General features: G+C 65.3%; 1 protein-coding gene across 1 annotated transcript; it reads right to left on the reverse strand.

The window, feature by feature from the left end:
• Positions 1 to 271: 271 nt before the first annotated feature.
• On the reverse strand, positions 272 to 24,658 carry LOC135273187 (collagen alpha-1(VI) chain-like). The gene is made up of 22 exons (XM_064372103.1): positions 24,588 to 24,658; positions 23,539 to 23,593; positions 12,220 to 12,282; positions 12,072 to 12,125; positions 11,948 to 11,983; positions 11,491 to 11,553; positions 10,166 to 10,228; positions 6,654 to 6,716; positions 6,375 to 6,437; positions 6,015 to 6,065; positions 5,772 to 5,807; positions 4,836 to 4,898; positions 4,578 to 4,643; positions 4,208 to 4,243; positions 3,787 to 3,823; positions 3,492 to 3,500; positions 2,688 to 2,821; positions 2,112 to 2,221; positions 1,739 to 1,922; positions 1,431 to 1,614; positions 1,221 to 1,250; positions 272 to 894 (listed from the first exon to the last, which is right to left on the reverse strand). Exons 1-22 carry the CDS (start codon positions 24,656 to 24,658, stop codon positions 272 to 274), a joined length of 2,094 nt encoding a protein of 697 aa, XP_064228173.1.

Below are 24,658 nucleotides of genomic sequence, written 5' to 3' on the forward strand. Positions count from 1 at the left end.
ACAGATGCGCCGGGAAGGAGCGGGCGGGCAGGAGGCAGGGAGGGTGGGAGAGCCGGGGCGAGGAGCCCAGGCAGACGCCAGCGCAGGGCTGAGCCTCGGAGGGCGCTGTGGGAAGTGGGCAGCCGTGCTGCATCCTGGCTTTCCAAGCTGTTCCTTCAAAACAAATCTAGTGAAATCAGGCGGGTGGGGAAAATTCGCCTCCCATTTAACTCTGTTTAAGGATGGGTGGGGAGGGGTGGGAGGACAGGGTCTGGGCTGGCCTGCGGGCGGGCTAGCCCAGCGCCACCTTCCTGGAGACCGTCTGGTGGAAGACGCCGCGGAGCAGGGCCTGGTAGCTGGGGACCCAGAACAGGTGTCGCTCGCCGTAGGCCACGTCGTACTCGGCCGTCTTGCCTGTGACCAGGACGCGGATGTGGGGCTCGTTCACCTGGCTGCCCACAACGACCACAAAGATCTCCACGCCCGCCCGCTGGGCCTCCTGCACTGCCTTCTCGATGGCCGCGGGCGTGGCGCCCTGCGAGTTGCCGTCCGAGAAGAGCAGCAGTCTCTTCTTGGCAGCGCCGGATGAGGCCTCACGGTAGAAGCGGGTCACGTAGGCCAGGGCATCGTTGACGTCGGTGGCATCGTTGAAGAAGTCCATGGCGTTGACACTGCTGGCCAGGACCGTGTAGTTCTGCAGGAACTGCACTGACGCCCGCTCCGGCCGCTGCTGGCCCGTGCCGCTGTACTGCACCACCGCCACCCGCACGTCATGGGCTGGGTCCGTCCTGCCCGCCTCGAGGAAGCGCTCAGCCAGCCGCTTGGTGAAGTGCTTGGTGGTGTCAAAGTTGTGGCTGCCCACGCTGGCCGAGCCGTCCAGCAGGATGGTGATGTCAGCCGGGGAGGAGAACGTGACTGAGGGCAGGGCGGGCAGCATTAGCGTGAGGCCCAGGATGCAGCCGTGGGGGGCTGGCCGGCCGGCCGAAGGGAGTCCAAGCTCCCCAGAGGGCACCGTGTGTGGTGCTCACCCACTCTCCTCCCTCGGCCCCCTCCTCCCGGGACCCCCTCCTCAGGAGAACCCTCCTTCTGGAGCCCCCTCCTGCTGGGGCACCCTTCTTCCAGAGCCCCCTCTTATCAGAGCCCCCCCCAAAGCCTCTCCTCCCAGAGCCCCCACCCCAGCCACGGCACTCTCCTCCCCATGCACCCTCCTCCCCATGCACCCTGGCCACTGAGGTACTCACTGGGACAGGTATAATCTGGACACTTCTTGTCTGCAAAAGAGAAAAGCCGTGTAGCATGAGCCCGCTGCCCCACCTGTAACCCCGCAAGATGTCCCAGAACCTTGACGGCCAAGCACAGGTGTGGCCATGCCCCGGAGGTCACAGCGAGCTGGGGTGGGCCTCTGTGTGGGACAGAGCTCGCTGCTCCTGCCCTGGGCATCCTGTGTGCACCTATGCAGATCTGGGCCGTGACATTCTTCAGGAAGGCGTCCTCCAGCAGCTCTGCGTAGTTCTCCTTGACCAGCGAGATGCCGGGCCTGCCCTGGGAGGGTGCCAGGCCTTGGCAGGAAATGACGTTGAGCTGGTCGGAGCCCGGGACAAAGTCAAACACGTCCTTGATGCCCACGGAGACCACCTGCGGGGACAGACAGTGTCGGTGTGGCACACCCGCTCTGCCCTCCTCACCCTGGCGAGAAGGCCACCCTGGCTTGCAGGGTGCCCAAGGTGGGGCAGGTGCAGCCTTGTGGCGGCCACCCCACCTGGATGCCTGGGCCGCAGAGCACGTTGAGTGGCGTGGTGTCTCTCTGGGTGTTGGAGCGCCCGTCCGTGATGACGAGGGCAATGCGGCTGTGCGGGCTGGGTGGCAGCAGCTGGTCCCGCGTGTACTGCAGCGCCTCTCCCGTGAAGGTGCCGCCCGCCATCCACTGCAGGCTCTTGATGGCTCTGGACAGTGAGGGGCTTGTGGGGCCCAGCCCTGCCGCGGCACCAAGCCCACCTGGGATCGGGTCAGGACCCAGCCTCCCCAGGGATGGGCCGGCCCGCCTTGCAGCCAGGGGTCGGGGTGAGGGGTGAGGGGTGAGAGGTGGGAGGGCCCTTGGAGATGCCACACTCCTGGCCACGTGGAGCACTCACTCCTTGAGCTCCTGCATGTTCCGGATACCAGGGCTGCGCAGGCTCACGTGCTCCTGCATCTGGCTGTGGCTGTACTGCACCACGCCCGCAGACGACTGCCCCGGCTCGAACTGCGGAACAGGCACAGGGTCAGCACGGGGCTTGCCCCAGGCCCGCACAAGCCTCCCTCGGGTGTCTCTGTTGGCCATGGGTGCCCAGAGGGTGGCACGGGCCCCGGGACCTGGGTCCCCTGCAAACCAATCCTCCTTGGTGGATGAACCCCACTCCTGCGTTCCGTCCACGAGGGACAAGCCCTGAAGCCACCCCCAGGACTCAGGACCCGGGACTGCAGCCCCTCAAGGAGGGGAGGGGTGCTGTCTCTCATCCGAGGCACCTGTGTGGAGTGTGCCAGCCTTGCCAGATGGAGCTGGAGGCCTGGACGGGCTGGCGCCTGCCTGGCATCCCCGTCACGAGCAGGGCAGTCACAGGGATGGATGCAGCTGCTCGTGGGGCTGGGGTCTGGCCCTGGCAGGGCCGGATGGCAGGGCCCGGGTGCGCCTGGGCTTGGTGGAGCTGGACAGGGTGAGGCCGCCTCACCTTGACCAGCTCGTCCCGGCTCAGTCGGTCGATGACCTTGACCACGAAGTCCTTGGCGATCTCGAAGTTCTGCAGGCCGATGCTCTCTGAGCTGTCCAGCACGAAGAGGAGGTCGATGGGGCCGGACTTACATTCTGCAGGCAGGGAAGGTGTCAGCAGAGCACGCCCCACCCCTCCACGGCCCAGGCCCCGCCCCCACTGCCCAGGCCCCGCCCATCCACCACCCAGGGCCTGCCCCTCCACCACACAGGGCCCACCCCTCCATGGCCCAGGCCACGCCCCCACCACCCAGGCCCCGCCCCTCCACTGCCCAGGCCCCACCCTTCCACTGCTCTGGCCCCTCCCCTCCACCGCCCAGGCCCCTCCTTGGCTGCCATGTCCTCCCCTGACATGGTGGGGTCCTGTCTGGCTTGGCCCAGGATGAGCCCACCCCTCCCATGGCCCCTCCATCTGGTGGGCTGGTCAGGGCTGGCCTCCCTTGGCCAGGCTGGGCGTGGGGCCTGTGGGCCAGAACGATGGCGCAGGGTTATTTATTTAACTCTCCTGGTTAAATAATATATTTAAATAATAATATATTATTAAATAACCGCTCCTGGTTGTTTCAGTTAAGGGCGAAAGATGACGAGGCCCAGCCCAGCACCCAGGACCCTGCTGGCTTGGAGCAGGCCCCGGGGGGGTGGGCAGGTGCAGGGAGCCACAGGCGGGGACCAGGGCGCCACTCGCTATCCTGTGACATGCGCGGACCCAGGCCTCGCTCCCCGCCCCCGGGAACCATTCTCTCAGGAGGCAGAGCACGGGTCTCACCACAGCAAGCTGAGAAGAGAGAGTCAGTTAGACCAGTCAGGGCCGCGTCCCGGCGTCAGGGAGACTCCTGCTCTCGGGGCGGCCTCCCCGCCTCCCCGGCCGCCCTCCCTGCCGGACGCCAAGGGCTCTCAGCCTGTGCGGGGCCCGGGGTCTGGGGGTGCTTTAGAGGCCGGTAGGGGCCGGCCGAGGAGTCTCCTCAGTCAAGGCTGTGCGCTGAGACCCTCCTAAGAGTGGAACCGGCTGCGCTGGCGCCCTGCTCTCCATAAGGACAGTTTCTCCAAGGCGAGATACTCACAGCACATTTTCATGATGATGTCCAAAATCTCGCACTCCTGGGAGGGAGAAGTGAGGGTACTGAGGCCATGGATGGCCCCTCCCAGCGGGGGCTGCCGGGTCTCCAGGTCACCCTCCCGGGGCCCCCATAGGGCTGGGTTTGGGCAGGGGGTTCTTTGCAGGTGTGCCCGGCTCTGCCCACTACCTGCTACTGGGCTGGACCCTGACATGGTCATGAAGCAGCACCATCATGGGTCCCCTCACGGTCCTCACGGGTCCCCCATGGCTGTCACGTGTCCCCCCAACCTGGTACCAGCTCTTCTTCCACAACCCACCCCCACCTGCAAGCAGTGTCGGCAGGAGCTTCCACGGACAGGACCCACACCCCAAGGGACAGAGGTCGAAGTGGTCACCCCCAGCGACGTTCACAGAGCCCCACTTACGTCCGGCCCAGGTGGTCCTGGATGTCCTGGGGGCCCCTGTCCAAGAAATGGAGAAGAGGAGCTCTGAGGGTGAGGTGCCTACTGCACAAGCCCGCCCCCACCCCGTCCCCTCCCTGCCCGCCCCCTGTCTCCCCATGAGGGTTCTGTGAGGGCAGTTGACACTTCGCACACTAGTGGTCTAGGCGGGGCCCCATCCTGAGGACTCACTGTCTCCCTGGCCACCACCCCACCCTGCCGACTGGCACCTCCCACCCACCAAAGCCCTATCCTCTGAGATGATGTGCTCCCCAAAATTCCCTCCTGCTGCCTCCCACTCTCCCAACCTCTTCCAGCGTTCCCGAGCCCCAGCACCCAGGTCCCAACCACCCACCTGGGGGCCCTCGGGGCCGCGGTACCCCTTCGCGCCTTTGACTCCTCGGGGTGCAATGTCGTTGTTCTGGAAGAAAACCGTGTTGTCTCAACAGACCATGGACCGTCTGGTCATCTGTGCACTGGCCCAGTCCACAGAGCGTCCAGCAGCTGGGCCCATGCAGCACCCCCCGGCTGTGCCCATCCACTGCCCTCCGAGGGCCACCCCTCTGTGGCCCAGGCTGCCTCGGGGCTGGTCCCGCTCCTCATCCACACTTACATCATCTCCAGGGTCCCCGGCTTCCCCCTCATCCCCCTTGAGGCCTGGGTAGCCTTTTGTACCCTGCAGGAACAGGAGAGTACTTGGGTTAACAAGGGTTTTATTTTCTTTTTAGGAAGCCAAAATTTTAAAAGGAAAAAGAAAAAGATAAGGCAGGCACTCTTCGCCCTCTTCCTCCCTCCTTTTCCCCACACTCTTCCCCCACCTTCCCCCACTCTGTTCCCCCTCCCCCCACTCTTCCCCCACTCTCTTCCCCCTCCCTTCTCCCACTCTCTTCCCCCTCCTTCCCCCACTCTCTGCCCCCTCCCTTCCCCCTCTCTGCCCCCTCCCTTCCCCCACTCTCTGCCCCCTCCCTTCCCACCTCTCTTCCCCCTCCCTTCCCCCTCCCTTCCCCACTCTCTTCCCCCACTCTCTTCCCCCTCCCTTCCCCTCCCTTCCCCCACACTCTTCCCCCTCCCTTCACCCACTCTCTTCCCCTCCCTTCACCCACTCTCTTCCCCCTCCCTTCCCCCACTCTCTTCCCCCTCCCTTCCCCCACTCTCTTCCCCCTCCCTTCACCCACTCTCTTCCCCCTCCTTTCACCCACTCTCTTCCCCTCCTTTCACTCACTCTCTTCCCCCTCCCCTCCCCCACTCTCTTCCCCCTCCCTTCACCCACTCTCTTCCCCCACACTTTCCCCCTCCACCAGGGCAGTGTGGGGCTCCCACAGGCGGCACCCCGGTGGGAGCCTCGCCGGGCCTTGGCCACCAGCCTGGGCTTCCTCTGGAGCCGATGCCAGCCGGGGCCGTGACCACAGACAGTGGGGCAGCCGTGGGTGCCTGTGTACCCCGTATCTTTGTTCAGGAGCCCTTCTGCACCTGTATGTTCACATGTGTGTGTCCCTATGACTGTGAAGTTTATGTGCCCACAGCCAGACGGGGGAGAAGGTGTACTCACGTTTATCCCAGGAGGATCCCTGTTGCCCGGATACCCCTGTCACAGAAAAGCATGGCAGTGATGCTGTGTTCTGATTCGAGAGGGGAGGCCGTGAAGGGGGCACATTGGAAGGGCCTGAGATTGGCAGAATCCATCATAGAATTCCTAGGCCAACCCACCCACCCAAGACTGCCCAGCCCACCGAAGAGGGCACCGGAGGCGGCTTGGGGCATGTCCCTGTGGGCTCAGCGCCTGGGCACTTACGGGGAAGCCAGGGAAGCCCTCCGTGCCATTTCCAGGGGGGCCGTCTTCACCCTAGGGGAGCAGAGGAGCTGTCACCGAGCGAATCACCAGGCCTGGGGTACCAGCAGCACCTGCAGGCAGGGCCCCTGTCGGCCCGGAAGCCAGCTCCCTCCCCTGGAACCGCCCGCACTGCTGTTCCCCATGGACCCTGGGACCTGGATCTCCAGGCAGGAGGGGCCCTTCGAAGCTGCCTCTGGCTCTGCTGCCGACTGTGGCCAGGAGCCAGTGATGCTGGGGTGCTCCCAGCCCAGTCAGGGGACCCCAGGTAGCTCCACGGTGCGGGGCTGGGGCTCCCCAGGGCCCGAGCTGTTGGACACTCACCCTCTCACCCATCAGCCCGGGGTCTCCGGGGGCCCCGGCAGGTCCTGGCGCTCCTCTGGCGCCCTGAGGGGGAAGAGGGAGGCATGAGGGGAGCAGGCTGAGACGTGGTGACCCTGGAGGGAAGCAGGACCCTCCTGGGGCCGGGAGAGGACCCAACGGGAGCCAGGACACCCAGCGCCATGGAGTCCCCAGAGGGCGTGGGGCCAGCACCAGGCAGAGTGGCTTCTGGGACCCTCAGGTCCCCCTGGTGGGCATGGGTGGGTGGGGAGTGGGTCTCACCTCGGACCCTGGGGGGCCCTCATCTCCTCGGTAGCCTTTAGGTCCAACGGGGCCGGCCTCACCCTGTAGAGAGACAGATGTGGCATGTGGGACACAGGCCTCACCCAGCCTCAGGCCCGGCCACCCCTGACCCTGAACTGAGGGCCTCGGGCTATGAGGCATCAGGGTCCCCAGGCTCAGGCCCTGGTCCTGTCAGCACAGGGGGAGCCAGGCCCACCCCTACAAGCGTTGAAGCTTCTCCCAGGTGACTTCTGTGGGCACCCGGCTGGTGGGGTGAGGCTGCTGATCCCCAGGCTGCAGACCACCTGCCCCTCCTGTCCCCCCATAGTGGCCCCAGCCTGCACCCCCTCACAGCCCTCTCTGGGCTCGGCCTGGTCCCCGAGGCCCTTTCCCCCGACAGGACCCTCTGTGGGCTGAGCCTGGACACCACTGGCCCTGCCCCCACCTGCACTTGAGGCCACCTGCTGGGCTTCACTGCGTCCCCACATCCCGCGAGGACCCGCTGTGAGGTCCATTTCCGGAGCTGGCCCCAGACCCCACCCTCGAGGGCCTTTCCGAGTTGAGCCCAGGGGCCCCAAGCACTTCCCAGCGTGGGCGTGAGAAGGGAGTGGTGTGCACGCGGCCGCTGGCCACTGGCCCTGCAAGACCCACCATGAGCTGGTCGCACGCCTGTCCCTGGGCCTGTGGTTGGGCTGATGCTTCCCAATGGGGCCTTTCCCGGTGGTTCCGTCTCAAAGGTTTACAGCTTCCCACTACCTGAGCGGCCCACTCTCCAGCCTGACCCGTGACTCCACCAGGCAGGCATCTAGTGTATTGTATAGTTGGCATCTGGTGTACCGCTCTCCTTACCTCGACTATGCAAGCACCCAGCCCTGGCCGTGAGGCCCCTGCACCCCGCGTGCACCCAGCCCTGGCCGTGAGGCCCCTGCACCCCGCGTGCACCCAGCCCTGGCCGTGAGGCCCCTGTACCCCGCGTGCACCCAGCCCTGGCCGTGAGGCCCCTGCACCCCGCGTGCACCCAGCCCTGGCCTTGAGGCCCCTGCACCCCGCGTGCACCCAGCCCTGGCCGTGAGGCCCCTGCACCCCGCGTGCACCCAGCCCTGGCCGTGAGGCCCCTGCACCCCGCGTGCACCCAGCCCTGGCCGTGAGGCCCCTGCACCCCGCGTGCACCCAGCCCTGGCCGTGAGGCCCCTGCACCCCGCGTGCACCCAGCCCTGGCCGTGAGGCCCCTGTACCCCGCGTGCACCCAGCCCTGGCCGTGAGGCCCCTGTACCCCGCGTGCACCCAGCCCTGGCCTTGAGGCCCCTGCACCCCGCGTGCACCCAGCCCTGGCCGTGAGGCCCCTGTACCCCGCGTGCACCCAGCCCTGGCCGTGAGGCCCCTGTACCCCGCGTGCACCCAGCCCTGGCCTTGAGGCCCCTGCAACCCGCGTGACCATGTCCTGCAGCGTCAGGATTGCACATTTAACTGGGGACTTTGCACACGGGCCTCAAGGAAGCCCAGAACTCACCAAACTTGGGGTTCACAGGGCTTAGTCTGGTACCCTGACACCCTGCCTTGGGAACGTGAGCAGGGGGGCAGGAGGGAGGATGGAAAGGAGGGTATCCTGGGCCAGGTGAGTGGGAGGCGGGAGGCCTGGACCTCACCAATGTACCCTGAAACACAGCACAGTCAGACCACGCCACAGGCACCAGGAGGAGAGCCGCAGCAGAGGCGGCTCCCGGGGGCAGCTCCCAGGACCAGCACTGAGGGCCCAGCCCCTTCTGGCGTCCACAGGTAGACGGGGGATGCAACCCCGTGCTGGGCTGCGTGGAGGGGAGGGGTAAGGCTGGCAAGGGCTGAGCAGGGAGAGTCCAGGAGGCCAGCCGGGAGCTCCAAAGCCACCTGTCCACACCCCCAGGCCCTGAAAGGCCCCAGGGAGGCTCCAGGTGAACATGCGCCTGCCTTGGCCAGACAACTGTGAGCAACGGGTCAGAGGGTGCCCCGGCCTCAGGCGTTGGGGGGAACTGCTCCCCAGATCCCCGGGCACCGGAGCAGCCAGCGCCTGTGCAGCCCGCCCCTCGGCACGGGAGGCTCCGGAGGCCCCGCAGCCGGCCGGCTTACAGGACCCTCTCCTACCACAGCTCTTGAAAGCTGCTTTGTTTTATCTTAGAGCGACTGCTAACTAGTCTGAAAACAGAAAGCAGGAAGGGTGTGGTCAGAATTCTCCAGGCAGGTCCCGGCCTCTGGACGTTCAGTCCCACTGAGACTTTTGCCTGTGGGCTTCCTGCTGCCAAGGTCCTGAGCAGCCTCCGAGCCTGAAACACAGCCCCACACCACCTGCTCTCCATAGCCTGCCACTGGCCGCTCGGCCACTTCCACTCACGGTGGCCTGCACTCGGCCCTGTCCTGGGGTGACCACACAGCAGGTCAGCCTCGGGCGGACAGTGGCCGGAGCTCAAAGGGCAGAGAGGATCAGAGGCTGCGGCCGCGCACGTCCCCAGGAAGGTGCCAGGAGCCCTTTCTGCCCCTGCCACGAGGGGCACGCAGGACCAGGCGGACGAACGGCCCAGACCCTGCCTGCCAAGCCCTGCCGGGTGCTAATCCGTGACTCAGGTATTTTCAACAGCTGTGTAACAGCTACTGGCATCACAAAAGCACGATTTCACCTTGTGCACAGAAACACAGGGGCCTTGCACTGGGACAGCCGCTCCCACTTCCCTGGGTCTTAGGCCCTGTCTTGCTAAAGTGACCAGCGGCTGAGACAGCGGCCATGTCTGGGGTCTGGCCTTGTGCTCGGTGGGTGGGCAGCTGCCCACATGGGGCCGTAAGGTCAATTCCTCCACAGAAGCAGACAAGCTTGGAGAGCACAGACTTGGGTGTGACCGCGTGGAGGCCTTCCTGTCCATGAGGGAGAGCGAGCCCCCGGACGAGGCAGAAAGGGCCCAGCCCGGCCTGCAGGCAGCAGCATAGTGCGGACACCATCACGGCCGTCTCCAGAAGCGGGAAGAGACAGAAGGCCTTGAGCCGTGCACAGCGATTCCAGAGGCTCAGAGAGGGGAATTTAGCATGAGGTGAAAGTGCATTTTCATCCCTGTACCCTGGAATTCTGGAACCTTCCATAGGCTCACAATCCCCAGTCTCCCTCCAGCCACAGCCATGCCTGGCTCCTGACCCAGAAACAAATGCTGACCAAGCCCCCACAGTGTCTCCCAGGGGATCAAGCACCTCTTCCCCACTGTGAGGCGCCCTTGCTCCAGACGGGGTCCCCAGACGGTGCTCCTCCACCTGGGACTGAGCATCTGAGGGTCGGTCCCCTGGGCGCTGAGCCTGCACTCACCAATCCACACCCAGCCCAGCCCAGGCTGCGCCTCGCCCCCCTGCAGCCGGCTCCCACGCAGGGACACCCCGAGGTCTACGGGAAGGCAGACGCCCTCAAATGTAAATGAGTCCCCAGTGCGTGAGCTGCTGGGACGTATCTACCCCCAAGACCCAAATGGGCCCACACCCTGCAACCCCACAGGGCTTCCTACCGGGTCTCCGGGGATACCAACGGGCCCTTCTCGTCCCTGGTCGCCTTGCGGGCCAGCTTCACCCTGGGGACGAACAAGCCGTGAGTATGGGGCTGGGCCATCCTTGGGGAGGACAGCTGCCTGGGCACACTGGGAGCCGGAGTGTGGGGTCCACGGTGGGCAATGGGTGGCTCCGGCCTTCCCTCCCGCACAGCCCCTTCCCAGCCTTGCCAAGCGTTTCCTTGGCTCACGTGCGTGGTTATCTGTGTGGCTGCCAGCGTGGCTGGCTGTCTCCATTCAGGAGGCCGCAGCTCCTCCTGGGCCCCAGAGGCCACCCTGCCTGCACCCCAGCTTCTCCAGAGAGCTCTGCTGACCTGGAAAGTCTCTGTAGCCACAGACCCGTGGCCTGCTGGGAAACCAGAGCCCCAGCCCTTCCTCTGGGCTCTGCCTGGCCCTCCGTCTCATTTCCTGATCTCAGAGGGGTGGGCTTGGAAGGCGGTCTGAGTCACTAAGTCACATGACCCCTGCTTTGACGTACCCCTAAACCCCCATGGGGGCTGTGTGCTTCTGGGAGCTCCCAAGGAGGGGTTCAGAAAGCCCTCATCTCCCAGTGGGCCAAATCCCTGTCCCTCTGCGGAGGCCCTGGCCGTAGCTCAGCTCCCCGGCCCTGCTGGAGCCCTGGCCAACTGTCACGGCGCACGGGAGCTGCGTGTCCTGAGGCCTGGCAGCTCAGCTGGGCACACGGGGCATTCTCTCCTCCTCACTCTGCCTGCCAGGCCCTCACTGTCCCTGAGCCGGGTGGGACTGAGACACACCAAGTCTGCCAGCTGCCACGCCCCAGGACATGTCACAGGACGGAGAAAGGCCAGGCGCTTCTGCACCCCTAGGCTGGGCTGTGGGGTGGCCTATCGAGGCCCACGGCCCATGGAGCTGAAGGTGGGAGGTGGCCCCTGGGGCTGCCAGCATCTCGGCTCTGGGGCAAGGCGTCTCTGTCAATACTCCCCAAGCAGATGCCCTGCTGGCCTGGTTTCCCATCTGGGGTTCTGACTCAAATTCCTCATTCTGGCAATTTTAACAAAGGAAAATTATTCCAAAGAAGAACCCAAGCTCAGATGCAGAAATGTGGACGCGGCCTGGTGGGAAGGTGGGCACCGGGCCCGGAGGGCAGCACCTTCACACCAACCCAGCATCAGGCTTCGGGGGCTGCCCTCCGGATGGTGTGGCAACGGGTTGGCCGAGTCTGGGTGCCACGGGGACTTTGTGGCACATCCTGTGGCTCTGAAGGCCTGACCCGGCCACAGCATCTGCTGACCCGTGGGGTCCCAGGTCCAAGAACTGTGACTCACAGGGTCTCCTCTTGGTCCCCGCGTGCCTGGGGTCCCCCGTGGTCCTCTCTCTCCAGGGCCGCCCTGAGTGGAGAGACGTGGAGGGGAGAAGCTTCAGCTATTGGAACTCACGCCTGGCTGGGGTGGGGCTGGAGGCCTGGCCCAGGTGACTCCCTCAGCAGGACCCCTGGGACGGGCCGTCCCTCCACCTCATGCCCCCTGGTTCCAGAGGCCGGAGTCTCCCTGTCCCCCAGGTCCCACCCGCTCCGAGACCGTGGGAAGGGCCGAGCAAGCCGTGCTCTCCACAGAACGAAAACCCGCCGGAGAGCGGAGGTATCCTGGACGCGCAGGTGAAAGCCCACTTGGCTTAGACCAGAGCGCTGTGGATCTCAGCGCTGGGAGGACCGACTGGGCCGTGGAGGCCATGCCCACAGCGACATGGTGAGGCCAACCGCACAGGCCGCCCTGCCCCACTCACCCGCTCCCCGGGGGCACCATCAGGTCCCGGGTTCCCCTGGGAGGAAGAGGAAGAAATGCCGGTGTTAGACTGGCGCACCCCTGCGTTTGGTCTCAGGGCTGTGGAGAGACCCCGGGGAACTCACCTCATCGCCCGCCTCTCCTTTCTCTCCTGGGGGACCAGGCTCTCCTGGCTCGCCCTGTGGGAGACAGGGGTAGGATGGCGGCTCCATCTCCCGAACCCTCCCTGGGGGTTCGAACCCCCCCATCCGCGGGGGCCGTGCACATCCTCACCAGGTCTCCAGGTGGCCCTGAGCTCCCGGGTCTCCCTGCCTCCCCGTCGGCTCCAGGCTCGCCCTGAAGAAAATGGGGGGTCACACGATCGTTCCAGTGGCACAGCACCCAGGGCCCTCACCCAGACTTCAGGCCGCTCTCGCTGACCAGCGGCTTCCCTGCTCTGGACCCCCCGGCACCCCCATCACCCAGACTTCAGGCTGCTCTCGCTGACCAGCGGCTTCCCTGCCCTGGGCTCCCCGGCACCCCCATCACCCAGACTTCAGGCCGCTCTCACTGACCAGTGGCTTCCCTGCCCTGGAGCCCCCGGCACCCCCAGCCACCACAGCCCTACACTAAAACCTCCTGGAAAGTTCCAACCTTGTTCCCCATGAGGCCCAGCTGAGGGCCAGCTTGTCTAAGGGGCAGGGCTTGGTTCCGCTAGAGAAGGCACAGCTTTGCCAGGCCGGGGAATTGGCAAACTCAAATCTAGGCCTGGAGGGTAATCTGGGAACGTAAAGATGAGATTTGGAAACTGCCTGCTGGGCACAGGAGCTCCTCGTGGGAGCACGTTTGGGGTGGGGTCAGCATTCACCCTCGTCTTCCCCAGCACCTCTGGTTTCATTGAAGAAACTCCGGAGAAAACACCAGCAACCACGAACTCGGCTTTAAGTCAGACTACAAAGTTCCTTCTCACGCCTCATGCCCCCGCCCTCCTGCAGCCTTAAACGCCACCCTTGGCCTGTTCTGATTTCCGCATGAACTGGGCCGTTCTGGGCTGTGACCTGAAGGCTGCAGGGGACGCGGTGGGGTCCCATCTGCGCAGAGCCAGCAGCAGGTGTGGGGACCAATGGCAGAGGCCTGAAGAACACTGGGCTGCAGGGAAGGGCCCGGCAGGAGCACCATGGCCGCTGTCCCCACGCTGGGCACTGTCCCTGCCACTGTCCCCACGCTGGGCACTGTCCCAGCCGCTGTCCCCACGTGGTCCCCTGTCCCCACCGCTGTCCCCACGCTGGGCACTGCCCGTGCCGCTGTCCCCACGCAGTCCCCTGTCCCCGCCACTGTCCCCACACTGGGCACTGTCCCCATCGCTGTCCCCACGCAGTCACCTGTCCCTGCCGCTGTCCCCATGCTGGGCACTGTCCCCATGCTGGGCACTGTCCCCGCCTCTGTACCCACACTGGGCACTGTCCCCGCCGCTGTCCCCACGCAGTCCCCTGTCCCCACCGCTGTCAAGAGACCCAGGCCCTTGCCCCTGTCAAGAGACCCAGGCCCCCCGGAACCTGCCCGTATCCAGAGGCCCTGGATCCCGGGACCTACCCATGTCGAGTCCCAGGCCCCCAGGCACCTGTCCCTGTCCAGAGACCCAGGCCCCAGGCACCTACCCCCGTCGAGAGACCCAGGCCCTGGCACCAGCCCCTGTCCAGAGACCCAGGCCCCCGGCACCTACCCCTGTTCAGAGACCCAGGCCCCACGGCACGTGCCCCTGTCGAGAGGTCCTGGACCCCGGCACCTGCCCCTGTCCAGAGGCCCAGGAACCCACACCTACCCTTGTCTAAAGACCCAGGTCCCCCAATACCTACCCCTGTCCAGAGGCACAGGACCGCAACACCTACCCCTGTTCAGGACCCCGCACCTACCCCTGTTCAGCGACCCAGGACCCCGACACCTAACCCTTTACAGAGAACCAGGCCCCCAGCCCCTACCCTGTCCGGAGACCCAGGCCCCCGTCACCTACCTCTGTCCAGAGGCCCTGGATCCCGGCACCTATCCCCGTTCAGAGACCCAGGCCCCCGGCTCCAGCCCCTGTCCAGAGACCCAGTCCCCCCAGCACCTTTCCCTGTCCAGAGGCCCTGGAACCCGGCACCTACTGAGGCCCAGGCCCCCTGGCACCTGCCCCCGTCCAGAGACCAAGGAACCCAGGCACCTACCCGTCCAGAGACCCAGGCCCCTGGCAACAACCACCGTTCAGAGACCTAGGCCCCCGGCACCTGCCCCTTCCAGAGACCCAGGCCCCCCAGCACCTACCCCTATACAGAGACCAAGGCACCTGCCCCTTTCAGAGACCCAGACCCCGCAGCACCTACCCCTATCCAAAGACCAAGGCGTCCCGGCACCTACGCCTGTCCAGAGACCCAGGCCTCCGGCACTTACCCCTGTACAGAGACTCAGGACCCCGTCCCCTACCCCTGTCCTGAGACCCGGGCCCCCGGCACCTCCCCTGTCCAGAGACTCAGGACCCCTGGCACCTACACCTGCCCAGAGACACCCACCCCCAGCAGCTACCCCTGTCCAGAGACTCAGGCACCCCGGCACCTAGCCCTGTCCAGAGGCCCTGGACCCCGGCATCTGCCCCTGTCCACAGACCCAGGCCTCCCAGCACCTACCCCTGTCCAGAGACCCAGGCTCCGGGCACCTACCCCTGTCCAGAGATCCAGGACCCCCGGCACCTACACCGGTCCAGAGACCCAGGCACGCTGGCATCTACCCCTGTCCAGAGACCCAGGCCCTCCGGCACCTACCTCTGTCCAGAGACATAGGCGCCCCCGCATCTGCCCGTGTGAAAAGACCCATGCCCGCGGCACCTGAACATGTCCAGATGCCCTGGACCCTGGCCAGGGTACCCCTGTCCGGATACCCAGGCCCCCCGGCCCCTGTACCTGTCAAGAGACCCGGGCCGCCCGGCACCTACCCCTGTGCAGAGACCCAGGGCCCCCGGCACATACCCCTGTGCAGAGACCCAGGCCCCCCGGCACCTACCCCTGTCCAGAGACCCAGGCCCCCCGGCACCTACCACTATCCAGACACCCAGCCCCTCCGACACCTACCACTGTCCAGACACCCAGCCCCCCCGGCCCCTTCCCCTGTCCACAGACCCAGGCCCCCCCGGCACCTGCCCCTGTACAGAGACCTAAACCCCGGCACCTGACCCTGTTCAGAGGCCCTGGACACCGGCACCTACCAAGGCCTAGGCCCCTCGGCATCTGCCCCTGTCGAAAGACCCCAACCCCCGGCAGCTGCCTCTGTCCAGAAGCCCAGGACCCCGCACCTACCCGTGTCCAGAGACCAAGGTCCCCCAACACCTACCCCTGTACAGAGGCCGAGGTCCCCCAACACCAACCCCCGTCCAGCACCCCGCACCTACCCATGTCCAGAGACCCAGGCCCCCAGGCACCTACCCCTGTCCAGAGACCCAGGCCCCCGGCACCTACCCTGTCCAGAGACCCAGGGCCCCCGGCACCTAGCCCTGTGCAGAGGCCCTGGACCCCAGCACGTACCCCTGTCCAGAGACCCGGGCCCCCCGGGAACCTACCCCTGTCCCCAGACTCAGGCCAGCCAGCACTTATCCCTGTCCAGAGACCCAGGTGCCTCTGCATTTGCCCCTGTCAAGAGACCCAGGCCCCCCGGAACCTGCCCGTATCCAGAGGCCCTGGATCCCGGGACCTACCCATGTCGAGTCCCAGGCCCCCAGGCACCTGTCCCTGTCCAGAGACCCAGGCCCCAGGCACCTACCCCTGTTGAGAGACCCAGGCCCCCGGCACCAGCCCCTGTCCAGAGACCCAGGCCCCCGGTACCTACCCCTGTTCAGAGACCCAGGCCCCACGGCACGTGCCCCTGTCGAGAGGCCCTGGACCCCGGCACCTGCCCCTGTCCAGAGGCCCAGGACCCCACACCTACCCAGGTCCCCCAATACCTACCCCTGTCCAGAGGCACAGGACCGCAACACCTACCCCTGTTCAGCGAACCAGGACCCCGACACCTAACCCTTTCCAGAGAACCAGGCCCGCAGCCCCTACCCTGTCCGGAGACACAGGCCCCCGTCACCTACCTCTGTCCAGAGGCCCTGGATCCCGGCACCTATCCCCATTCAGAGACCCAGGCCCCCGGAACCAGCCCCTGTCCAGAGACCCAGTCCCCCCAGCACCTTTCCCTGTCCAGAGGCCCTGGAATCCGGCACCTACCGAGGCCCAGGCCCCCTGGCACCTGCCCCTGTCCAGAGACCAAGGACCACTGGCACCTACCCGTCCAGAGACCCAGGCCCCCTGGCAACAACCACCGTTCAGAGACCTAGGCCCCCGGCACCTGCCCCTTCCAGAGACCCAGGCCCCCCAGCACCTACCCCTATACAGAGAACAAGGCACCTACCCCTTCCAGAGACCCAGGCCCCGCAGCACCTACCCCTATCCAAAGACCAAGGCGTCCCGGCACCTACACCTGTCCAGAGACCCAGGCCTCCGGCACTTAACCCTGTCCAGAGACTCAGGACCACGGCACCTACCCCTGTCCTGAGACCCGGGCCCCCGGCACCTCCCCTGTCCAGAGACTCAGGAACCCTGGCACCTACACCTGCCCAGAGACACCCGCCCCCAGCAGCTACCCCTGTCCAGAGACACAGGCCCCCCGGCACATGCCCCCATCCAGAGACCCAGGCCCCCCGGCACCTACCCCTGTCCAGAGACCCCGGCCCCCCGGCACCTACCCCTGTCCAGAGAGCAAAGACCCCCGGCACGTACCCGTGTCAAGAGACTCAGGCCCCCCGGCACCTGCCTCTGTCCAGAGACCCAGGTCCCCCGGAACCTACCCCTGTCCACAGACCCAGGCCCCCCGGCACATGCCCCTGTCCAGAGATTCAGGACCCCGGAACCAACCCCTGTCCACAGACCCAGGTCCCCGGCATCTGTCCGTGTCCAGAGACCCAAGTCCCCCTGCACCTAGCCCTGTCCAGAGGCCCTGGACCCTGGCACCTACCCAGGCCCAGGCTCCCCGGCACTTACCCCCGTCCAGAGACTCAGGACCCCTGGCACCTAACCCTGTCCAGAGACCCAGACCCCCGGCACCTACCCTGTCCAGAGGATCTGTACTCCGGCACCTACCCCTGTCCGGAGACCCAGGCCCCCCGGTTCCTATCCTCCTTCAGAGACCCAGGCCCCCGGCACCTGCCCCTCCCGGATACCCTGGTCCACCGGCACCTACCCCTGTCCAGAGGCCCTGGACCGTGGCACCTACCCAGGCCCAGGCCCCCCAGCACCTATCCCTTTCTAGAGACACAGGACCCTCGGCCCCTACCTCTGTCCAAACACCCAGGACCCCCGGCACCTGCCACTGTCCAGAGGCCGTGGACCCCGGCACCTACCCCTGTCCAGAGACACAGGCCCCCGGAACCTACCTTGTCCACAGATCCAGGAACCCTGGCACCTAACCTTCTCCAGAGACCCAGGCCACCGGCACCTACCCCTGTCCAGAGACCCAGGACCCCGTCACCTGCCCCTGTCCAGAGATCCAGGCCCCCCGGCACCTGCCCCTGTCCAGAGACCCATGCCCCACGGCACCTACCCCTGTCCAGAGACCCAGGACCCCCGGCACCTACGTCTGTCCAGAGACTCAGGACCCCGGCACCTACACCTGTCCAGAGATCCACGCCCCCGGCACCTACCCGGGTCCAGAGACCCAGGCCCCCGGCACCTACCCCTGTCCAGAGACCCAGCCCCTGGCAACTACCCCTGTCCAGAGAACCAGGTCCCCAGCATCTGTCCGTGTCCAGAGACCCAGGTCCCCCTGCACCTACCCCTGTCCAGAGGCCCTGGACCCTGGCACCTACCAAGGCCCAGGCCCCCCGGCACTTACCCCCATCCAGAGACTCAGGACCCCTGGCACCTAACCCTGTCCATAGACCCAGACCCCGGCACCTACCCTGTCCAGAGGATCTGAACTCCGGCACCTACCCCTGTCCGGAGACCGAGGCCTCCCGACACCTCACCCTGCCCAGAGACCCAGGCCCCCTGGCACCTACCCTTGTCCAGAGACACAGGCCCCCCAGCACCTTGCCCTGTCCAGAGGCCATGGATCCTGGGACCTATCCCTGTCCAGAGACCCAGGCCCTCCGGCACCTGCCCCTGTCCAGAGGACCTGGACCCCGGCACCTTCCCCTGTCCAGAGACCAAGGCCCCCCGGCACCTGCCCGTGTCCAGAGACCCAGGCCCTCCGGTACCTGCCCCTGTTGAGAGACCCAGGCTCCCCGGAACCTACCCTCTCCAGAGACCCAGGGACCCCGGAACCTACCCCTGTCCGGAGTCCAAGGCCCCCTGGCACCTGCCCCTGTCCAGAGACCCAGGCCCCCGGCACCTACTCTGTCCAGAGGTCCAGGACCCCTGTCACCTACCCCTGTCCAGAGACCCAGGCCCCCCAACACCTAACCCTGTCCAGAGCCCCATGATCCCCAGTATCTGATCCTGTCCAGTGACCCAGGCCCCCGGCACCTGCCCTTGTCCAGAGGCCCTGGACCCCGGCACCTACCCAGGCCCAGGCCCCCCGGCACCTACCCTTGTCCAGAGACACAGGCCCCCCGGTACCTTGCCCTGTCCAGAGGCCGTGGACCCCGGGACCTATCCCTGTCCAGAGACCCAGGCCCTCTGGCACCTACCCCTGTCCAGAGACCCAGGACCCCGGCACCTGCCCCTGTCCAGAGGCCCCAGACGCCGGCACCTACCCAGGCCCAGGTCCCCTGGCTCCTACCCGTGTCCAGAGACCCAGGCCCCCGGAACCTACCCTCTCCAGAGGCCCTGGACCACGGCACCTACACCTGTCCAGAGACCCAGGCCCCCTGGCACCGACCCCTGTCCAGACACCCAGGCCACCTGGCGCCTGACCCTGTCCAGAGGCCCTGGACCCTGGCACCTACCCACGCCAAGGCCCCCCGGCACCTACCCCTGTCCAGAGACCCAAGACTTCGGGCAACTACCCCTCTCCAGAGACCCAGGCCCCCCGGAAACTAGCCCTGTCCAGAGGCCCTGGACCCCGGCACCTGTCTCTGTCCACAGACCCAGGCCCCCCGACACCTACCCCTGTCCAGAGACACAGGGCCCCAGCACTTACACCGTCCAGAGAACCAGAACCCCTGGCACCTTCCCCTGTCCAGAGACCCAGGCCCCAGGCACCTAGCCCTGTCCAGAGACCCAGGCTTTCGGGCACCTACCCCTCTCCAGAGACCCAGGCCCCCCGGAAACTAGCCCTGTCCAGAGGCCCTGGACCCCTGCACCTGCCTTTGTCCACAGACCCAGGCCCCCCAGCACCTACCCCTGTCCAGAGACACAGGGCCCCGGCACTTACCCCATCCAGAGACCCAGGACCCCTGGCACCTACCCCGTCCAGAGACCCAGGCCCCAGGCACCTAGCCCTGTCCAGAGGCCCCGGACCCCGGTGCCTATTTCTGTCCAAAGACCCAGGCCCCCGGCACCTACCCGCGTTCAGAGATCCAGGCCCCCGGCACCTGCCCCTGTCCAAAGAACCAGGCCCCCCGACGCATACCCCCGTTCAGTGACCCCGCCCAGAACCTGCCCCTCCCAGAGACTCAAGCCCCTCAGCACCTATCCCTATCCGGAGACCCAGGGCACCCGGCACCTACCCCTGTCTGGAGTCCCAGGCCCCCCGGGCCCCTGCCGCTTTCCGGGGTCCCGGGCAAACCGGCCCATGCCTCTGTCCAGAGACCCAGGCCCCCCGGCACCTGCCCCTGTCCGGAGGCCCAGACCCCCTAGCAAGTGCCCCTGTTAGGAGGCCCAGGCCCCCGGCACCTACCCTGTCCGGAGACCCAGGACCCTGGCACCTACCCCCGTTCAGAGACCCAGGTCCCCGGCACCTATCCCTGTCCAGAGACCAAGGACCCCCGGGTCCTGGCCCTATCCAGAGGCCCTGGACCCCGACACCTGCCCTGGACCCCGACACCTACCCAGGTCCAGGTCCCCCGGTACCTACCCCCGTCCAGAGACCCAGGAACCCCGGCACCTATCCCTGTTCAGTGACCCAGGACCCCCAGAACCTACCCCCGTTGAGAGACCCAGGCCTCCGGATCCTGCCCCTTCCACGGACCCAGGCCCCATGGCACCTACCCCTGTCCTGAGACCCAGGCCCCTGGGAACCTAGCCTTGTCCAGGAGCCCTGGACCCCGGCACCTACCCCTGTCCAGAGACCCAGACTCCAGGCACCTACACCTGTCCACAGACCCAGGACCCCCTGTACCTACCCTTGTCCAGAGACCCCGACCACCGGCAACTATCCTTTCCAGAGACCCAGGACCCCTGGCACAAACCACTGCCCAGAGGCCCTTGACTCCAGCACCTGCCCTTGCCCAGAGACCCAGGATCGCGGCACCTACCCCTGTCCAGAGACCCAGGAACCCAGGCACCTACCTCGTACAGATGCCCTGGACCCCGGCACCTACCCCTGTCCAGAGACTCAGGCCCCCCGACACCTAACCCTGTCAAGAGACCGAGGCCCCCCGGCACCTGCCCCTGCCCAGAGACCCAGGCCCCCCGGAAACTACCCCTGTCCACAGACGCAGGAACCCGGCACCTACCCCTGTCCAGAGACACAGCCCCCCCCACCCCGCCACCTACCCCTGTCCAGAGGCCCTGGACCCCGGCACGTACCCCTGTCCAGAGATCCAGGCCCCGACACCTGCCGCTGTCCAGAGGCCCTGGACCCCAGCACCTACCCAGTCCCAGGCCCCCCAGAATCTAACCCCGTTCAGTGACCCAGGCCCCCGGCACCTGCCCCTTCCAGAGACCCAGGACCCCCCACACCTACCCCTGTTCAGAGACCCAGGCCCCCCAGCACCTACCCCTGTCCAGAGACCCAGGCCCCCCGGCACCTACTCCTGTCCAGAGACCCAGGCGCCCGGCAACTGCCCCTGTCCAGAGACCCAGGACCCCGGCACCTACCTCTGTCCAGAGACCCAGGCCCCCGGCATCTACCCTGTCCAGAGGCCCTGGATCCCGGCACCTACCCACATCGAGAGACCCAGGCCTCCCGGCACCTACCCCCGTTCAGAGTCCCAGGCCCCCGGCACCTGCCCCTGTCCAGAGACCCACTCCCCTCGGCATGTGCCCCGGTCCAGAGGCCCTGGACCCCAGCACCTTCCCAGGCCCAGGTCCCCCGGCATCTACCCCTGTCCAGAGGCCCTGGACCCCTGGCACCTACGCCTGTCCAGAGACCCAGGCCCCCGACACCTACCCTGTCCAGAGTCCCTGGACCCCGGTACCTACCCCTGTCCAGAGACCCATGCCCCGCGGCACCTACCCCTGTCCAGACACTTAGGCCCCCCGGCACCTACCCCTGTCCAGAGACTCAGGACCCCGGAACCTACCCCTGTCCACAGACCCAGGTCCCCGGCATCTGTCCGTGTCCAGAGACCCAGGTCCCCCTGCACCTAGTCCTGTCCAGAGGCCCTGGACCCTGGCACCTACCCAGGCCCAGGCCCCCCGGCACTTACCCCCGTCCAGAGACTCAGGACCCCTGGCACCTAACCCTGTCCAGAGACCCAGGCCCCGGCACCTACCCTGTCCAGAGGATCTGTACTCCGGCACCTACCCCTGTCTAGAGACACAGGCCCCCGGCAACTGCCTCTGTTCAGAGACCCTAGAGCCCAGCACCTACTAAGTCCCAGGCCCCTCGGCACCTACCCCGGGTCAGAGACCTAGGGCCTCCAGCACCTAGCCCTGTCCAGAGGCCCTGGACCTCGGTCCCTGCCCCTGTCCAGAGACCCAGGCTCCTCGGCACCAGCCCCTGTCCAGAGACCCAGGCCCCTGGCACCTACCCCTGTTCAGAGACCCAGACCCCGGCACCTACCAGTTTCTAGAGACTCAGGCCCCCCGGCACCTACCCCTGTCCAGAGCGCCAGACCATCGGCACCTGCCCCTGTCCAGAGGCCCTGGATCCCTGCACCTGCCCCTGTCCAGAGGCCGAGGACCCCTAACACCTACCCCCTTCCAGGACCACGCACCTATCCGTGTCCAGAGACCAAGGCCCCCCAGCACCTACCCCTGTCCAGAGAACCAGGCCCCCAGCACCTACCCCGTCCAGGGACCCAAGCCTCCGAGGGCACCTACCCCTGCCGAGAGACCCTGCACCCCAGCACATACCCCTGTCCAGAGACCCAGGCCCCCAGGCACCTACCCCTGTGCAGAGGCCCTGGACCCCGGCAGCTACCCGCGTTCAGAGACCCTGGCCCCCGACAGCTGCCCCGTCCAGACACCCTGGACCCCAGCAGTTACCCAGGCCAAGGCCCCCCGGCACCTACACCTGTCCAGACACCCAGGCCCCCTGCACCTACCCCATCCAGAGGCCATGGAGCCCGGCACCTATCCCTGTCCAGAGACCCAGGCACCCCGGCACCTACCCCCGCCGTTCAGAAACCCAGGCCCCCCGCACCTGCCCCTGTCCCTGTCCAGAGGCCCTGGACCCCGGCACCTACCCAGGCCCAGGCCCCCCGGCACCTACCCCTGTCCAGAGGCCCAGGCCCCCAGGCACTTACCCTTGTCGAGAGACCCAGGCCCCCGGCACCTACCCCGTCCAGAGGACCAAGACCCCTGGCACCTACCCCTGTCCAGAAACCCAGTCCCCCGGGACCTACTCCGTCTAGAGGCCCTGGACTCCGGCAGATACCCCCGTTCAGAAGCCCAGGACTCCGGCACCTGGCCCCGTCCAGAGATCAAAGCCCACCGGCACCTGACTCTGTCCAGACACCCTGGACCCCGGCACCTACCCAGGCCCAGGCCCCCTGGCACCTACTCCCGTACAGAGACCCAGGACTCTTGACACCTACGCCTGTCCAGAGACCCAGGCCCCTGGCACCTACCCTGTCCAGAGACCCTGGACCCCGGCACCAACACCTGTCCAGAGACCCAGGCTCCCCGGCACCTACCCCTGTCCAGAGACCCAGGGCCCCTGGCACCCAGCTCTCTGCAGAGTCCCTGGACCCCGGCACCTACCCCTGTCCTGAGACCCAGGCCCCGGCACCTACCCCCGTCCAGAGACCCAGGCCCCCGGCACCTACCCCTGTCCACAGACCCAGGCCCGGGCACCTACCCCTGTCCAGAGGCCCAGGACCCCAACACCTACCCCGGTCCAGGACCCCACATCTAGCCCTGTCTAGAGATGCAGGCCCCGCGACACCTACCCCTGTCCAGAGACCCAGGCTCGCCAGGACCTGCCTCTGTCCAGAGCCACTGGACCCCAGGACCTGCCTCTGTCCAGAGGCACTGGACCCCGGCACCTACCCAGTCCCAGGCCCCTCGGCACCGACAACTATCCAGAGATCCAGGCCCCCCGGATCACACCAGGATTACAGGTGTGAGCCACCGAGCCAGATCAGAATTCCCCGGGGCCTTGAAACAAAGACATCCCGACAATTAACAAGCCTTACCAAAACTGCATTTGAGAGGTGAAAGGAAGTAATTTTTTAATTTTGTCTCTCTCAATATTTCCACTATGTTTATAGACGGACACATGCCAAAAGGGCAGTTACAAAGAGAGTAGTTCTGGGAGGACAGACCAAGAGAGACTCACCTGCCATTTCAGTCTCAAAGAAGCCAATGAGAGACCGCATGAAGGACAGGATCCACTGGTCCGTCATGTTGGGGCTTTTTCTAACTGTGTTCTCATTGGAGAGAAATTCTACTTCTTCTTCCTAGGAATGAACAATCAGTTAAACACTTGCACATTGGGGTAAGTTACTATAAGGAAATCAACTTTTACAATCACTTAAACAAACAAATAACAAAAATCCCAAACACTGCTGGCAGTGTGAATTTCTGATTTTCAGCAATACTTTCAACATAAGCACCAACGTACGACATTAAGTCCTCGATTATGTTTTTGAGTGAACCGAAGTGAGTTTAGGAAAACATTACTTCTCTGCACCAAATAGTAATTAAGAATTGAGAGAGATTCTAAAACCTTGTCAGAAAGTGCAGGGTTTAATTCCTTTAAACCTCAGGAAGGAAGGACAGTAAAACTGTCTAGGACTGAATGATTGTCCACAAACTCAAAATGAGTACTGAGAAGGAACTGCCATGCTAAAGCTGTTCATTTTACCCAGAATGTTCTATCCCACTCTGCAAAATCCTCCTTGATCTTAAGTCCCTGCTCCACACACAGAACTCATGTCCTGCTTTGTTTCTCTGGCAGCACCACAACCAGCCTCTAGCATACACATATTAGCTCCAGCATAGATATATCTCACATGGCTCTGTAGGTACAAAATTAAAATAAATGGTGAAAGAGAATTCGAATACCAACAAGACAGGGAACCTAGAAAGGAAGGAAGGCAGAGGCAATCCACATCTAGCCTGGGGAGGACTTGGACAGCTCGACCAACACCCAACAGAGGTCCTCTTCCCCAAACGGACCTCTAGGTTGAAAAATGCCTTTATCATCTAGAAAACTATTTGGGGAGTTGAAGATCAACAAGCACACCAACATAACACCCAAATCATAATAGAGATGTGTTGTTAAAAACCTAAGTATAAACGAAACCTAACAATTCTGACCAATAGTGTAGGAGACGCTTACATATAAAACAATAAAGACACACAAGGCAAAGCACCGGTCTGTACCTGCGCGCATCAGCACCATACTTCTGGATGATGGAAACTGGATCTGGATAATTCTTTTTCCGTTTGCTCAT

Source organism: Aotus nancymaae, unplaced genomic scaffold (assembly GCF_030222135.1).
Source record: "Aotus nancymaae isolate 86718 unplaced genomic scaffold, 86718_ANA_hifiasm-v0.15.2.pri h1tg000348l, whole genome shotgun sequence".
Lineage (NCBI taxonomy): Eukaryota > Metazoa > Chordata > Mammalia > Primates > Aotidae > Aotus > Aotus nancymaae.

Coding starts and splice junctions, on each gene's coding strand:
- LOC135273187 (XM_064372103.1), bottom strand. CDS start 24,658: ATGAGCAAACGGAAAAAGAATTATCCAGATCCAGTTTCCATCATCCAG. Junction 6,717..10,165: donor TTGGTATCCCCGGAGACCCG/GTAGGAAGCCCT, acceptor GTCTCTCTACAG/GGTGAGGCCGGCCCCGTTGG. Junction 1,251..1,430: donor CACGGCCCAGATCTGCATAG/GTGCACACAGGA, acceptor TCTCTTTTGCAG/ACAAGAAGTGTCCAGATTAT.